The following is a 16,236-nucleotide window of genomic DNA, read 5'->3' as shown; positions in this document are numbered from 1 at the left end:
CATTCTCCTGCCTCAGCCTCCCGAGTAGCCGGGACTACAGGCGCCCACCACCTCGCCCGGCTAGTTTTTTGTATTTTTAGTAGAGACGGGTTTCACCATATTAGCCAGGATGGTCTCGATCTCCTGACCTCGTGATCCGCCCGTCTCGGCCTCCCAAAGTGCTGGGATTACAGGCTTGAGCCACCGCACCCGGCCTAATTTTTTCATATATTTAGTAGAGAAGGGGTTTCATCATGTTGGCCAGGCTAGTCTCAAACTCCTGACCTCAAGTGATCCACCTGCCTCAGCCTCCCAAAGTGCTGAGATTAAAGGTGTGAGCCACCGCGCCCGGCCTGATTTTTAAAAAAAAACCAGCAGCAACGATAATCCAGAAAATTGGTAATCAGATTAATAACACTGGGGTAGGGGGACAATACAAGCAAAATTCAACACCCAATCATGACAGAAATTCTCAAACTAGGAACAGAAAGCAACCTCTTCAACCAAAAGCATCAACAAAAACGTGCAACTAACATTCCATGTAATGGTGAAAGACTAAATGCCTCCCTACATAGGAACAATGTAAGAATGTCCATTCTAACTCTGTAATCATGACTACACTTCAAAGGAGTCCTCAGTAGGACCCCATAGTACATTTTGATGACAAATCTGCTTTCTTAGCCTCTGAGATGGTCGTTTTATCCCATCCTTTCCTATTTTTCTTTAAACCTCTTACATATCCTTGGTCTCCCTCTGAGATGATTATTTCACCTCATATTTTATTTTTCACAAGGTAAATCAATCTCTTACAAACTCTTCCTATGATAAAGTCTTCCTTTCTATCTACCATCCCTTCCTTCCTTCCTTCCTACCTACTATGCAAATCTTCCTACCATCAATCTCTCAAGAAGAGAGAGGTTTTTATCCTGGCCATCTCTCAAGACATGCGAAGTTATCTGGCCAGCTTAAAACTCAACCACAACTTGGGAGTATAAATATAGGTCTTACCCTAGAAATTCTAGAGAATTGATACGTTTTCTATTTATCATCAATTCCTATCATCAAAAGCAAAGACAAGTTCAACTCCTGAAATCCGGCATAAAACCACAGTAAGAAGACAGAAATAATTAATTCCCAACCTTTGGTTCCTCGTCTTTGTAAATAGCTCTTGCCACTTAAAAAAATGTAAATGTGGTGGTTTCTGACCAACATGTGTCTTAAATAGGAAAAGTAAAGAAAAACACAAAAAACATGTATAATTTGCATAGTATTTGTTCCTTACCTGCTGGTGGCGGGTGCTGGGAAATGTATACTGGACAGAGTGAGGAGGATAACGACTTTGTTCTGTGCTGAATGCTCCTTGGTTGGGAGGATAACCTGAACTTGACATTATCAGTAAAGAAGTCCTCACCAGACTGTGAGATCAACACCAATAAACAATCATGTTTCCAGGAAACCACCTAAACAGGATGGGAAAAAATAGAATTAATAAGAACTAAAACACCAAGTGTGCTTCTTTTTTTTTTTTTTTTTTTGAGACAGAGTCTCGCTCTGTCACCCAGGCTGGAGTGCAGTGGCCCGATCTATTCTCACTGCAAGCTCTGCCTCAGGTTCACACCATTCTCCTGCCTCAGCCTCCCAAGTAGCTGGGACCACAGGTGCCCACCACCATGTCCAGCTAGTTTTTTTGTATTTTTTTAGTAGAGACGTGGTTTCACCGTGTTAGCCAGGATGGTCTCGATCTCCTGACCTCGTGATCCGCCCACCTCGGCCTCCTAAAGTGCTGGGATTATAAGCATTAGCCGCTGCGCCCGGCCAACACCAAGTGTACTTCTAATAAATTATAACTATAGCTACATAAATAAAACCAGAATTACCAGTAAAAGCTTCCTCTCATGTATTTACTTAATAAAAGTTACCAAAGTTTCAAAACATTAATGGGTCATTTCTTTTTATGCTTAAAATAGGTTAATATGTGACAAATAATATAATTAGCTATATAAGTAAAAACAGTATATAAAAACAGCATAAGGTCTGACACATTGTAACTGCTCAGTAAATATATTTCTATAAATGTCTGAGAAACAAATATAAAGACAAAAATACATGGTTCTAAATTTGGGAATTGATAAGTCAATTGTGAAAAGAATTCAAGAGTAGTTTTAAGGTAAGTATTTGTGCAGAGGAAGTATTGTCTTTATTTAATAATTCTGAAGCAAGGATGATAAAATACTAAGTTTTGTAATCAGAGATGGTAGGTAGTTGGACATTTGCTATATTACTCTTTGTATGCTTCTATGGACCTGAAATAGCAAATAAAGAAAAAGGCCAGGAGTGGTGGCTACTCCTGTTAATCCCAGCACTCTGGGAGGCTGAGGCAGGTGGATCACTTGAGGTCAGGAGTTCCGAGACTAGCCTGGCCAACATGGTCAAACCTCCTTTCTACTAAAAATACAAAAATTAGCCGGGCATGGTGACATGCGCCTGTAATCCCAGCTACTTGGGAGGCTGAGGCAGGAGAATTGCTTAAGCCTGGGAGGCGGAGGTTGCAGTGAGCCAAGATCACGCCACTGTACGCCAGCCGGGGCAACAGAGTAAGACTCCGTCTCAAGAAAAAACAAAGAAAAACAAAGCCATCTTCATTATAAAGCACATTCCTACTTATCCACAATTCCAGACTAATTTGATTTGTCTTTTGTCTGTCTTTTCTTGTGCCAATGCCATACTTTTCAAATTACTCTAGTATTACGAGGTTTCATATTGAGCAAGGCAAGTTTCACCTGCGCTGTGCTTTGTTGTTGCGCTACTTTCATCGCCTTCTCAGCTATTCTAGCACATTTCCTCTTGCACACTAGCATCAGAGTCGGCTTGTCAGGTCCCATAGAAATTCTGGATAAGAACACATAAATACTGAATTCACAGACTGACTAATGGGAGAACAGGTACCTTTATACTCCTGAGTATTCCCATCCTAAAACATGATTATCTATGTTTATGTTTCAGGATAGCATAAATATGTATGTTATACATAATTAATATGGGAGTATTTTACATACATATGATAAAGAATATTACATATGTATAAAAATGTGTGCTATAATATATAATTTCTATCTTAATTATATATAAAACTCTCATGACAAAAATGTTATATACATACACATATATACATGTGCATGTGTGTACATACACTCTTACTTTAAGACAGGATTTCTATTATTACCTAATTGGGTGGTTTTAAAAAAACAGAATTTATACATAAGATGAAAATTATATAACTGCATATATAAAAATATATAAATTTTATATATATAAAATCTCCACCCATTTAATATTTTATTCATAAAGTTTTAATTTTATTTCCATCATTTCAAGGGATTTGGGAAGAGGGCAAATTCAAAAAATAATTCAGTGTAACAACTTGATCAATTTCCCAGTTTTTATCAATATATTCTTTACCCAGTTTAGGTTTAGAAAGTAAAATTTTCGGCCGGGCGCGGTGGCTCAAGCCTGTAATCCCAGCACTTTGGGAGGCCGAGACGGGCGGATCACGAGGTCAGGAGATCGAGACCATCCTGGCTAACACGGCGAAACCCCGTCTCTACTAAAAACACAAAAAATTAGCCGGGCGAGGTGGCGGCGCCTGTGGTCCCAGCTACTCGGGAGGCTGAGGCAGGAGAATGGCGGGAACCCGGGAGGCGGAGCTTGCAGTGAGCTGAGATCTGGCCACTGCACTCCAGCCTGGGCGACGAGCGAGACTCCGTCTCAAAAAAAAAAAAAAAAAAAAAGAAAGTAAAATTTTCTAGGGAATTGTCGTTCAATCTAACTTTAAAACAAAACTTGTAGGCTGGCCACAGTGGCTTACACCTGTAATCCCAGCACTTTGGGAAGTCAAGATCGGAGGATCTCCTAAGGCCAGGCATTCGAGACCAGTCAGGGCAATGAAGGCAGACTTATCTCTACAAGAAAATTAAAATAATAATAATAATAATAATTAGTCAGGCATGGCAGTACACACCCATGGTCCCAGCTGCCTGGGAGGCTGAAGCAGGAGGATCACTTGAGCCCAGGAGGTCAAGACTGCATTAAGCCGTGATTGTGCTACTGCACTCCAGCCTGGGTGATACAATGAAACTCTGACTCAAAAAACAAAAGAAAAAACGTATAGAAAGAACTTTAAGGCCGGGTGCGGTGGCTCAAGCCTGTAATCCCAGCACTTTGGGAGGCCGAGACGGGTGGATCACGAGGTCAGGAGATCGAGACCATCCTGGCTAACACGGTGAAACCCCATCTCTACTAAAAAATACAAAAAACTAGCCGGGCGAGGTGGCGGGCGCCTGTAGTCCCAGCTACTCAGGAGGCTGAGGCAGGAGAATGGCGTAAACCCGGGAGGTGGAGCTTGCAGTGAGCTGAGATCCGGCCACTGCATCCCAGCCTGGGCGACAGAGCAAGACTCCGTCTCAAAAAAAAAAAAAAAAAAAAAGAACTTTAAGGCCGGGCGCAGTGGCTCACACCTATAATCCCAACACTTTAGGAGGCCAATGCAGGCAGATCACAAGGTCAGGAGTTCAAGGCCAGCCTGCCAACATGGTGAAACCCAATCTCTACTAAAGATACAAAATATTAGCCAGGCATGGTGGCGCATGCCTGTAAACCCAGCTACTGGGGAGGCTGAGGCAGAAGAATCACTTGAAGCTGGGAGGCAGAGGTTGCAGTGAGCTGAGATGGCGCCACTGCATTCCAGCCTGGGCGAGGGGTCCAGACTCTGTCTCAAAAAAAAAAAAAAACCATATGTGGTACCATGTAATATATAAATATTTTAAATAAATATACCATATTTCCTCCTGATGTCACATTTCCTGCTGTTGTGAAAGCTGACCAGGAAAAGAGTCAGAAGACTGACCAGTTGTCCCTCAGTCTGTTTTCTCCCTGCTCCCTTCCAAGGCCCGAGGCATGGAGGTCAGCAAATCTTAAGGATTGGAAGGTTGAGATTACCCAGCTAACACTGATTTGACAGATGAGAAATCTGAAGATCAGAGAAAGTCAACAATTCCTCCAATATCACATAATTGTCTGTGGCAAAACGGGAAAAACTAATGTTTTCTGCAATGCTTTGCCGCTTTCTCAGCAAGTAGTGAACTAGGAGGAGCTGAGATGTTCAGTGAGACCACACATTAAAACCACCTGAGGAGCTTTCGCCTCATCTATACACCTGCAACTGCTCCAAGTGGAAAGGGAAAAGCCAACATTTGGCCTTGTGGGGAGGGTTGATCTTTTTGGAAATAAATATTATATGCAGGACTTAAGAGTTTTTAAAAGTACCACAGAATACAAAGTGAAAAATCTCCTCGCCCTTCTCCTCTAGCTGCTACCCAGTTACCCTACCAGAAAGCAACTAAAGTTACTAGTTTCTAGAGTGTCCTTTAGAAAGATCCTACACATACATACACTCACACTTTTTCCCCTATGTAAATGGTAGCATACTAGATACACACTGTTCTGTATCTTGCTTTTATTACTTAATACATCTTGGCTGGCCGGGTGCGGTGGCTCACGCCTGTAATCCCAGCACTTTGGATGGCCGACGTGGGCGGATCACAAGGTTAGGAGATCAAGACCATCCTGGCTAACACGGTGAAACCCCGTCTCTACTAAAAATACAAAAAAATTAGCCGGGCATGGTGGCGGGCGCCTGTAGTCCCAGCCACTCAGGAGGCTGAGGCGGGAGAATGGCGTGAACCTGGGAGGCAGAGGTTGCAGTGAGCCGAGATCACACCACTGCATTCCAGCCTGGGCAACAGAGCGAGATTCCATCTCAAAAAAAAACCAAACAAACAATAAAAAAAAATCTTGGCAATTATTCTCAAGAATTTATGGTTCTTTCTATTGCTAAAGAGTATTTCACTATATGGGCCGGGCATGGTGGCTCACGCCTGTAATCCCAGCACTTTGGGAGACTGAGGCGGGTGGATCACCTGAGGTCGAGTTTTCGAGACTGGCCTGACCAACATGGTGAAACCCCATCTCTACTGAAAATACAAAAATTAGCCAGGCATAGTGGCACATGCCTGTAATTCCAGCTACTCGAGAGGCTGAAGCAGAAGAATCGCTTGAACCTGGGAAGCAGAGGTTGCGGTGAACCGAGATCATGCCATTGTACTCCAGCCTAGGCAACAAGAGTGAAACTCACTCAAAAAAAAAAAAAAGAGTATTTCACTATATGAACGTTCATTCATTTTGTAAGTTTTCCAACTAATTATGATGTGCTGTCCTAAAACATGCTTTAAGTGATCTATCTCTGCGTTCTCCTCCCAACTCAGACATCCCAAATAAATAAAGCTATAAATGGAATGGAGAAGCAAAAAATAAAAATAAAAAGATTTTAACCCAGGGTCATCCAATTTTTTTCCAACAGTGGCCTAAATGATTAGAAACCCATGAGGTATAATTTTTTAATGCACATTGTTTAACTTTCAGCTATGGTGAGTCCTGGGTTCAACAATTACACTCAATGTCACTCAAAGTCACAAGTTAAGTGACTTGTCCATTTTTTCCCTCATCTCAGTAATCCTTCCTGTTGTCCTAGTTTTGTGGTATGACTTTAGTGAAGTTTAACTTTATTATCTCAAAAAAAAAAAAAAAAAAGTCAGTTTTATTTAAAAGTATTATCCGCCCAACACAGAAGGGGAAAAAAAAAAACAAAAACACTAGCAAAATCAGGAAATTAGCCCCTACTGGCATACAAATTTACAGGTTAAAGCAAGCCCTTCCTGTCCTCACATGAACTGCAGCCTGGAGAACACTACAACCTCCTCCCTCAAAACGTATCCACGAGATACACAGCAACAGTGCTCAGATCTTATTTTTTAACCAGAATGTTTTCCTCAAAAGTCTTAAATGAAAGCTAAATGTACGAAAGATACAATGGAGAAACATTCTGATCTAGTGAGAATGGGAGACCTAGGATTCATCTTTTCAGTCTCCCCCTGCCCTTCCCCATCCTCCCCTCCACCCTTCACTCCAGTCCTGGCTCACTAAGATATCTGGGCAGAATACTTTACATTTGAAATCCACTGAAATAAAAGAATCTAGCTTAAAGTTCAGACTGAAGGGGAAGGGAGCACCTTAAGTGGCAGTATCAAATTATAACTTCAGTTCTTAGCCACCAAAACTCATTAACTCAGGGTAGTTACATGGTTGACTCATGAACTGAAAAAAATTCTATGAATTGTTTAAGAAATCTGATCAAGATTTTATAATCAACTTCCTCATCTCTTAAATATCAACATACAATGTGTTAGGATGGGAATAATATAGTAATAATTATATGTCACTGTCATAAAAGACAATAGCACTTCTAACTGAATTACACAGATAAACCCAGAACTAGCCTCATATATATTGCAAACAAGCAATATGATATTGCAAAATGAAAATGATCTATTTAAGTTCCTTTTTAAATCTTCTCATATTAAATAAACACATACATATTTACTCAACAGGAAAATCTTGCAACAACAAAATTTCAAATACTATCCTGCCAAAAAAAAAAAAAAGCAATTTTTCCTCTCAGCAGGAACTCCTGGCTTTTGGCCCAAAACCTTTGCATAACCAAAATGTGTTATGCAAAGGTGTTCAAGGTGGCCTAAGCCATCTTGGAAAAAAAGCTAAAAATGGCCTGGCACGGTGGCTCACACCTGTAATCCAGCATTTTGAGAGGCCAAGGCTGGCAGATCACAAGGCCAGGAGATCAAGACCATCCTGGCCAACGTGGTGAAACTCCATCTCCACTAAAATACAAAAAAAAAAACATTAGCCGGACATGGTGGCACGCACCTGGTAGTCCCAGCTACTTGGGAGGCTGAGGCAGGGGAATCGCTTGAATCTGGGAAGCAGAGGTTGTAGTGAGCTGGCATCGCACCACTGCACTCTAGCTTGACAACAGAGTGAGACTCCATCTCACAAAAAAAAAAAGAAGCTAAAAATACACTTCACTGTGGCAGGACTAAAGATGCCACTTCGGATGAGCAAGAATGAATCCACCAAGCGTCACAATATAGGTGAAGCCTACATTTCACCAAAGCAGAAAAAGGATCCTACAAAATACGCAATTTTTAACTGATAAAATAATAAAATATCCTAATACACAAGTATGGGATAGGGCAATGCCTCTATGACATTCAAATGCTTAAATATTAGTTATTAAACTGAGGCAAATTAGGTCACACCAGTTCCCACAAAGCTGTCCACCTCTAGTCCAATTCTAAAAGTATGTTAGGCAAGACAAGGCTAAGAAGGATCACCACCCTGGGCATCCCAACCACCTAAAATCCTCCAACCTGGGGACAATTTAAACAAAGACAACCTCCTAAACGTATTACAGAGTCCAGCATCCAGGAGAGAAAAGACTAGAAATTATCTAAGTGAATTCTGTAATTTGTACAAGACCAGAGTAGTGCTACACTATAATAAATTTTCTCTTGTAAAATAAACTAAAGCATTCTTCTCTTTGGGGGGAAAAAAAGCTACTGTTTCTCAGCCTTTGGTTAAGATCTACTCTGGGGGAATGCCATTAACAAGGTATTTTATTTGCAGCCTCTTTTGATATCATGACATCTTACTTAAAGACAGAGAAACAAATGGAAGCTAAAGAAAAAGATTTTTAGTTAACCTATCCTACCTCTTATAAAATATGATATTGAAAGAAAATTTTTAATAAGGATATAATTATTTGATAAATCTATGGGTACACATATTCAATAAGTAATTCTGGCCAGGCACAGTGGCTCATGCCTGTAATCCCAGCACTCTGGGAGACCGAGGCAAGAGGATCACTAGAAGCCAGGAGTTTGAGACCAGTCCAGCCAAAAAGGCAAAACCCTGTCTACACTAAAAATACAAAAACTAACCAGGCGTGGTGGCACATGTCTGTAATCCCAGCTACTCAGGAGGCTGAGCACAAGAATCACTTGAACTCAGGAGGCAGAGGATGCAGTGAGGCGAGACCGTGTCACTGCACTCCAGCCTAAGCAACAAAACAAGACTCTATCTCAAAAAATAATAATAAATAATATATAATTCTTAAATGAAAGGAAAATGATGCTACTTTACCTCTACATAAAGTACTGTCCCAAGACAGCAGTACAATATAACAATATCCAACTGAGAACTCTGTGGTGTATCGGCACTACATTGAACTAATTCTCTGAACTGAACAACACTCACTCACTCAACTTATAAGAACAAATGTTATTTCAAAACCAGCCAAGCGTGGTGGCTCATGTTTGTAATCCCAGCACTTTGAGAGGCTGAGGCAGGTGGATCACTGGAGGTCAGGAGTTCAAGGCCAGTCTGGCCAACCTGGTGAAATCTTGTCTCCACTAAAAATACAAAAAAATTGGCTGGGCGTGGTGGCTCACGCCTGTAATCCCAGCACTTTGGGGGGCTGAGGCAGGCGGATCACGAGGTCAAGAGTTCGAGACTAGCCTGACCAACATGTGAAACCCCATCTCTACTAAAAACACAAAAATTAGTTGGGCATAGTGGCGTGCGCCTATAATCCCAGCTAATTGGGAGGCTGGGGCAGGAGAATTGCTTGAACCCGGGAGGCAGAGTTTGCAGTGAGCAGAGAACCACTGCATTCCCACCTGGGCGACAGCGCAAGACTCCATCTCAAAAAATAATAATAATAATACAAAAAATTAGTCAGGCGTGGTGGTGTGCACCTGTAATCCCAGCTACTCAGGAGGCTGAGGCATGAGAATCACTTGAACCTGGGAGGTGGAGGTTGCAGTGAGCCGAGATCGCACCCCTGCACTCCAGGCTCGGTGACAGAGCAAGGCTTCATCTTAAAAAAAAAAAAAAAAAAAAAAAAAAAAGAACAAATATATTTCACAACAAAAATGGATGACTACATGCCAATTCCCTCCTTGATTAACACAAAAGAAGAACAAAGAAATTGAGATGAGAAAAATTTTAATGTAGATATTTGGCCTAAATAAACAGATATAACAATATCTAAGTGGATATTACTAAAAGAGTTACCATTTATTGAGTTCTACATATATACTAGGCAGTGTACTAAGACTTGGTGTGTGCATGAGCTCACCTAAAAGTCTGGTTCCACTATTACCTCTAAGGCTGTAGGGAAGCTACATAACTTCCTCAAGCTATGTTTTTCTAACTCAGAGACAGATACCTTAAAGATCACCTGCTGCTGCCTCCCCTTTGACCCACTAACAGAGACAGGTTATTAAGCAATATAAAACATGGGTTATGAACAGACTCTGTTTTTTGCTGCACCCGCCTCAGCACCCCCGAGCTCCATAAATCTTAAAGTCAAATGCTTTTAGCCTACTTTATTTTGGTACACACGTTAGAAACAAACAGAGCTATCAGACACCACCTATGAAGGCAAAGATCAGCTCTGTTCTGCTCTACATGGCCTCTGCAGGAGTTAGCAGTACTTAGCTCTCAGTAACACCCAGTCCAACAGCAAGTTGTTTAGCTGTTCCTTACATACACACACACACACACACACACACACACACACACACACACACACACACACACACACACACACACACACACACTCTGAAGCCTCCCAGGCCTCTCCATCTAACTACCACCATCGTTACCTATTGCCGCAAAAAAATTCCTAACTGGGCTTCCCACTTCAATACTTTCTCAACTCAAAAAGCCAAGTACTCTTTTTAAGCCTTAAATCAGAACACATCACTCTCCTGCTTCAGATTCCCCAAGGATTTCCTAAGCGCGGCAAACAAACTCTAAACTACCTACGATGACCCAAGGCCCTACTTGATTTGGCCTGCTTACTTTCCAGATTGTTTGCTAGGCCCCAGCAACGTGAGTTTCCTTTTAGTTTCCTCAGGAGCCCTTCTCTGCCAGGTCCTTCCTAGCTGGGCCTTTGTCCTTCTTTACTCTCTGCCAGGAATGCTGTTCCTGGCTCATTCAGGTGGCTAGCTCCTCCTCAAACTTAAGGTCTCAGTTCAAATGTCATCTCAGGAGTCTTTCCAACCACCCTACATATAAGGTAAGCTCCCACTTGTTACTCTCCATCACATCACCCTTTTGGTTCCTTTATAGGTTTATCATAATCTTAAATGGATTATGTACTTCATTTTATTTGAGTATGTTCTGTCTTCTCTCACTAGAATAAAAGCTACCTGTTTGATTCTCTACAATATTTGTTGAATAAAATAAACAAACAAACTCCCATTCATGGGTCTGATGTTTTTTAAAAGAAATAAAGAAGAAATATACAAGACTTATTTGTACAGGACTTATTTGAAGCAAAGTTTGAAAATCTACTGAGGGACATAAAAATCTATTTGAACACAGGACAGAAAGTACATAAAGATGTCAATTTCCCCAAACTTCACCTACAATTTCAGTATTCCCAATCAACATTCAGTATTCAATAAAAATCTCTATGATTTCTTTTTGAATGTCACAGAATGATTCTAAAGTTCATATAGAAGAACACATAGACCAGAATTGTCAAAGTATGGAAAAAAAAAGTAATGAACAGGTAACTAACCCCATCTGTATTAAAATTATAAAATGATAGTAATTTAAAGGGTATGGTAACACACGAGATCAAAATAAAATAATAAGGCCAATCAGAAACAGTCCCAAACACATTTAGTAAATGACAAAAGTTGCAATTCTAACAGTGGGGCAAAAAACAGATTATTCACTAAATGGTGCTGACACAACTAGCTAGTTGGGGTAGAATTCACACATAATTTTATTCCCCAAAATATGTCTCACTTCTTATACCAGAAATAAATTCCAGATGGATCAAAGAATTAGAAGTGTTAAAAAGAGAAGGAAAAGAAAAGGAGAAAAAGAAACCATTGAAGTATTAAATTACAATCTGAGGACTTCTTTGTTTTAAAAATACAAAAAGGCATGCAGTCAAAAAGTCTTCCTCTCATTCATTCTTCTTACTATGACAACCAGTGTTTCCAAGTATCATATATCCTGTGATATACAAGCAAACATGTATACAATGCTTTTCATCTTTAACGCAAAGAAACATAGAGGCATATAATGTCACTTTGTTTTTCTAGTTTAGTAGATAGGTGAATATTTTACATTTTGGAGTAAAGAAAGTCTTAAGTAGAGCACAAAACACAAAAGTCACATAAATAGACAAATAATCACAGCTAAGATTTATTATTTACTTTGTGCCAGCCACTATGCCTAATGCTATTTACATTATGTCCATTTTACAAATAAGGAAATTAAGGTGTACAGAGGTTAAATAATGTGCCCAAGGTCCCACAGCAGCACAGTGCTGGGTTTGGATATATCTGAGTACATAACACTACGAAAGAATTGCTAGGGGGATATGTGCACACGTATGAAAAAAGTGAATAAGGTCAGGCGCATTGGCTCACGCCTGTAATCCCAACACTTTGGGAGGCTGAGGTGGGCGGATCACCTGAAGTCAGGAGTTTGAGACCAGCCTGACCAAAATGGAGAAACCCCATCTCTAGTAAAAACACAAAATTAGTCAGGCATGGTGGCGCATGCCTGTAATCCCAGCTACTCAGGAGACTGAGGCAGGAGAATCGCTTGAACCTGGGAAGTGGAGGTTGAGGTGAGCTGAAATCATGCCATTGCACTCCAGCCTAGGCAACAAGAGCAAAACTCTGTCTCAAAAATAAAAAGAAAGAAAAAGAAAGAAAGAAAAAAAAGAAAAAAGTGAATATGTAGAGAACTTTTTAACCTGTTAAAAACCAATAACCCCATCAGAAAATAACCAAAGAACAACAGAAGGCAATTTATAAAAGACATATGGCTGGGCGTGGTGACGCACGCCTGTAATCCCAGCACTCTAGGAGGCCGAAGAGGGTGGATCATCTGAGGTCAGGAGTTGGACACCAGCCTGACTAACATGGTGAAACCCCATCTTCTACTAAATACATAAATTAGCCAGGCATAGTGGCGGACGCCTGTAATCCCAGCTACTTGGGAGGCTGAGGCAGGAGAATCGCTTGAACCTGGGAGGCGGAGGTTGCAGTGAGCCAAGATCGTGCCACTGCACTCCGACCTGGGCAACAAGAGCAAGGCTCTGTCTTAAAATGCAACAAACTCTCACTAGATTACATCCAGGAAGTAGTTCTTTCAATTTCAGTATATATGTAAAATAATGTATTACTTATAATTAATGAAAGATAAGATTTTAAAATAGCATATCCTCCTTCATGCATTAAAATGATTTTGTGTGAATATAAAGTAACTTCTTCTTCCCCCCTCAGCAGAATATATATACTCCTACATCAGGTATATTTACATTCTGCATATTTTAGGTTATAACTCCTAGATAGCACAAGTTTTGATTTCATTCCAAATACCTCCAAATACATAAAAGTTACTGTAATTAAAAATGAATTTAAAACTCTTAAAGTAATGCAAAGTTAAACATCTTTGAACAGAAACTCAAAGTCATGATCATGACTACTTAAAACAAATATTTTCAAAATTACACAAATCGCTGTTATTGTCAAGGGAAATGAATTGCCTGAAACAAATTACTCTGAATGTGAACTGTGTATGACAGTGATAATGGCAAGAAGAATGTCTTAGTTCAACAAAAGTATGGGGTAAAGGGGCAATCTATAAGCATAAAGGTGACTCTCATCATAAATCTAAGAGTCAAATTTTCCCCAGAAAAATGTAATCTTGGCCGGGTGCAGTGGCTCACGCCTGTAATCCCAGCACTTTGGGAGGCCGAGGCGGGTGGATCACGAGGTCAGGAGATCGAGACCATCCTGGCTAACACGGTGAGACCCCGTCTTTACTAAAAATACAAAAACTTAGCTGGGCGTGGTGGCAGGCGCCTGTAGTCCCAGCTACTGGGAGGCTGAGGCAGGAGAATGGCGTGAACCTGGGAGGCAGAGCTTGCAGTGAGCCAAGATCACGCCACTGCACTCCAGCCTGGGCGACAGAGCGAGACTCTGTCTCAAAAAAAAAAAAAGGAAAGAAAAGAAAAGAAAGATGTAACCTCAACATATTTGGTTTTTATATCAGTTTATTTGTGTATAACAAAGAATAAAAACAGCCAAACAGCCCGAATTTTGTTCCTCGAGTACACTGTAATGGGGGAAAGAAATCCAAATAAGTTGGGAATCTTGACTTTTCCTTTACTCCTGACTAATCTACTTAAGAATTTAATTTTTTATATAAAACTAGTTGATATTATTCTTTCAAAGGGAGTCTCAAATTCTATTATAATCCTATCAACACCAACCGTTCTGTATTTCTTTTTTTTTTTTTTTTTTTTTTTTGAGACAGAGTCTTGCTCTGTTGCCAGGCTGGAGTGCAATGGCACCCACTGCAACCTCCACCTCCAGGGTTCAAGCGATTCTCCTCCCTCAGCCTCCTGAGTAGCAGGGATTACAGGCACCCAACACCATGCCCGGCTAGTTTTTTGTTTTTTTGGTTTTTTTGATATTTTTAGTAGGGATGGGGTTTCACCATGTTGGCCAGAATGGTCTCGATCTCTTGACCTCATAATCCGCCTGCCTCGGCCTCCCAAAGTGCTGGGATTACAGGAATGAGCCACCGTGCCCAGCCAGCCTTCCATATTTCTAACTCACAGTTTTCTCCTAAGATTGAAACTACTCCATATAAATAAAAATTATATAAATTAAATAAAATTATAAATAAAAATTATATAAATAAATAATTATATAAATGCATATATAAATTAAAACATTACTGCATTCTAATATTATCTAGAACCATGAGTGCTGTCTAGGATGAACCAACCCCATGTTTACTTTCTCTTCCTCCCCAAAATCCCAATAAACAGAATTTTTTTTTTTTTTTTGAGATGGAGTCTCGCTCTGTCACCCAGGCTGGAGTGCAGTGGCTGGATCTCAACTCACTGCAAGCTCCGCCTCCTGGGTTCACGCCATTCTCCTGCCTCAGCCTCCCGGGTAGCTGGGACTACAGATGCCCGCCACCTCGCCCGGCTACTTTTTTGTATTTTTTAGTAGAGACGGGGTTTCACCGTGTTAGCCAGGATGGTCTCGATCTCCTGACCTCGTGATCCGCCCGTCTCGGCCTCTCAAAGGGCTGGGATTACGGGCGTGAGCCACCGCGGCGGCCAGAATTTTTTTTTTTTTAAAGAAATGCTTTTAACTGGGTTCAGTGGCCGACACCTATAACCCCAGCACTTCAGGAGGCCAAGGTGGGAGGATCACTTGAACCCACCAATCTGAGGTCAACCTGGGCAACATAATGAGACCCTGTTTCTACAAAATAAAAAAATTGACCAGGTGTGGTGGCACACACCTGTAGTCCCAGCTACTCGGGAGGACCGCGTGAGCCCAGGGCTTGGAGGCTGCATTGAACTATGATCGCACCACTACACTCCAGCCTGGGCAACAGAGAGAGACCCTCTCTGTAAAAAAGAAAAAAAGAAAGAAATATTTTGATAATTTACTAATTACAGCTATGTTAGTCACTGACATTGGTGAAATTTCTACCTGTTTTTTAATTTCCAAAAACTATTCAGCATCAAACTGCCACATGTGTATCAGACATCTTCTACAGCATCCACACTAACTCTAGCTGCTAAGCTCTTTTTTATGTATTCAACAAGTATCTACTACTCCTGGGCATAGGGTGTTATTCTGGGAGTGGGAAAAGAAGAAAAAATTTTTTTAAAACTCAGATACAGACATGCCTACAAAGGGCTTATGGTCTAGAGGCAAAGGATCAAGAGTTTCCAGAATAAAAAATATACATTTTGGAGAAGAGGGAATAGCAGAGACACTTCCTGGATGATGTAATATGTGATCAAACCCTTGAAAAATAGGATAAATTTAGACGTAGTAGAGTTTGGAAGAGTAAGGGAGGAAAGCAGTATTCCAGAAGCAAGCATAGTAACAAGAAAACACAAACAAAAAATTCTTCTTAATGCAACACAAAATAGCCCAAGTAGAATAAATATGCCATGCTTCAGTATTTAGGTAAAGATTATCAGCTTAATAAGAATATGCCTTTTCCTTTACAATAAATTTTATAGGCCGGGTATGGTGGCTTATGCCTGTAATCCCAGCACTTTGGGAGGCTATGGTGGGAGGATTACTTGAGCCCAGAATTCAAGACCAGGCTGGGCAAAAAAGTCAGACCCCGTCTCTATTTTTAAAACATTAAAATAAAATAAATTTTATAGCATGAATACATAAAGAAAATGAATATTACAAATGAGCTTTT

At 40.7% G+C, this 16,236-nt stretch overlaps 1 protein-coding gene across 47 annotated transcripts in view; it reads right to left on the bottom strand.

Annotated features, from left to right (window-relative positions):
- Window positions 1-16,236, bottom strand: part of NCOR1 (nuclear receptor corepressor 1) — a 189,410-nt gene that overhangs the window by 166,647 nt on the left and 6,527 nt on the right. For all 47 annotated transcript variants that reach the window (XM_015118697.3, XM_077970423.1, XM_015118702.3 and 44 more), the window contains one exon: window positions 1,262-1,439. In XM_015118697.3, coding sequence (XP_014974183.3) covers window positions 1,262-1,369 — 108 coding nt within the window. In that variant the 5' untranslated portion in view covers window positions 1,370-1,439. The remainder of the gene's footprint in view (window positions 1-1,261; window positions 1,440-16,236) is intronic.

Source organism: Macaca mulatta, chromosome 16, assembly GCF_049350105.2.
Source record: "Macaca mulatta isolate MMU2019108-1 chromosome 16, T2T-MMU8v2.0, whole genome shotgun sequence".
NCBI classification, from domain to species: Eukaryota; Metazoa; Chordata; class Mammalia; order Primates; family Cercopithecidae; genus Macaca; species Macaca mulatta.
This window is presented reverse-complemented; position numbering and strand designations above follow the sequence as displayed.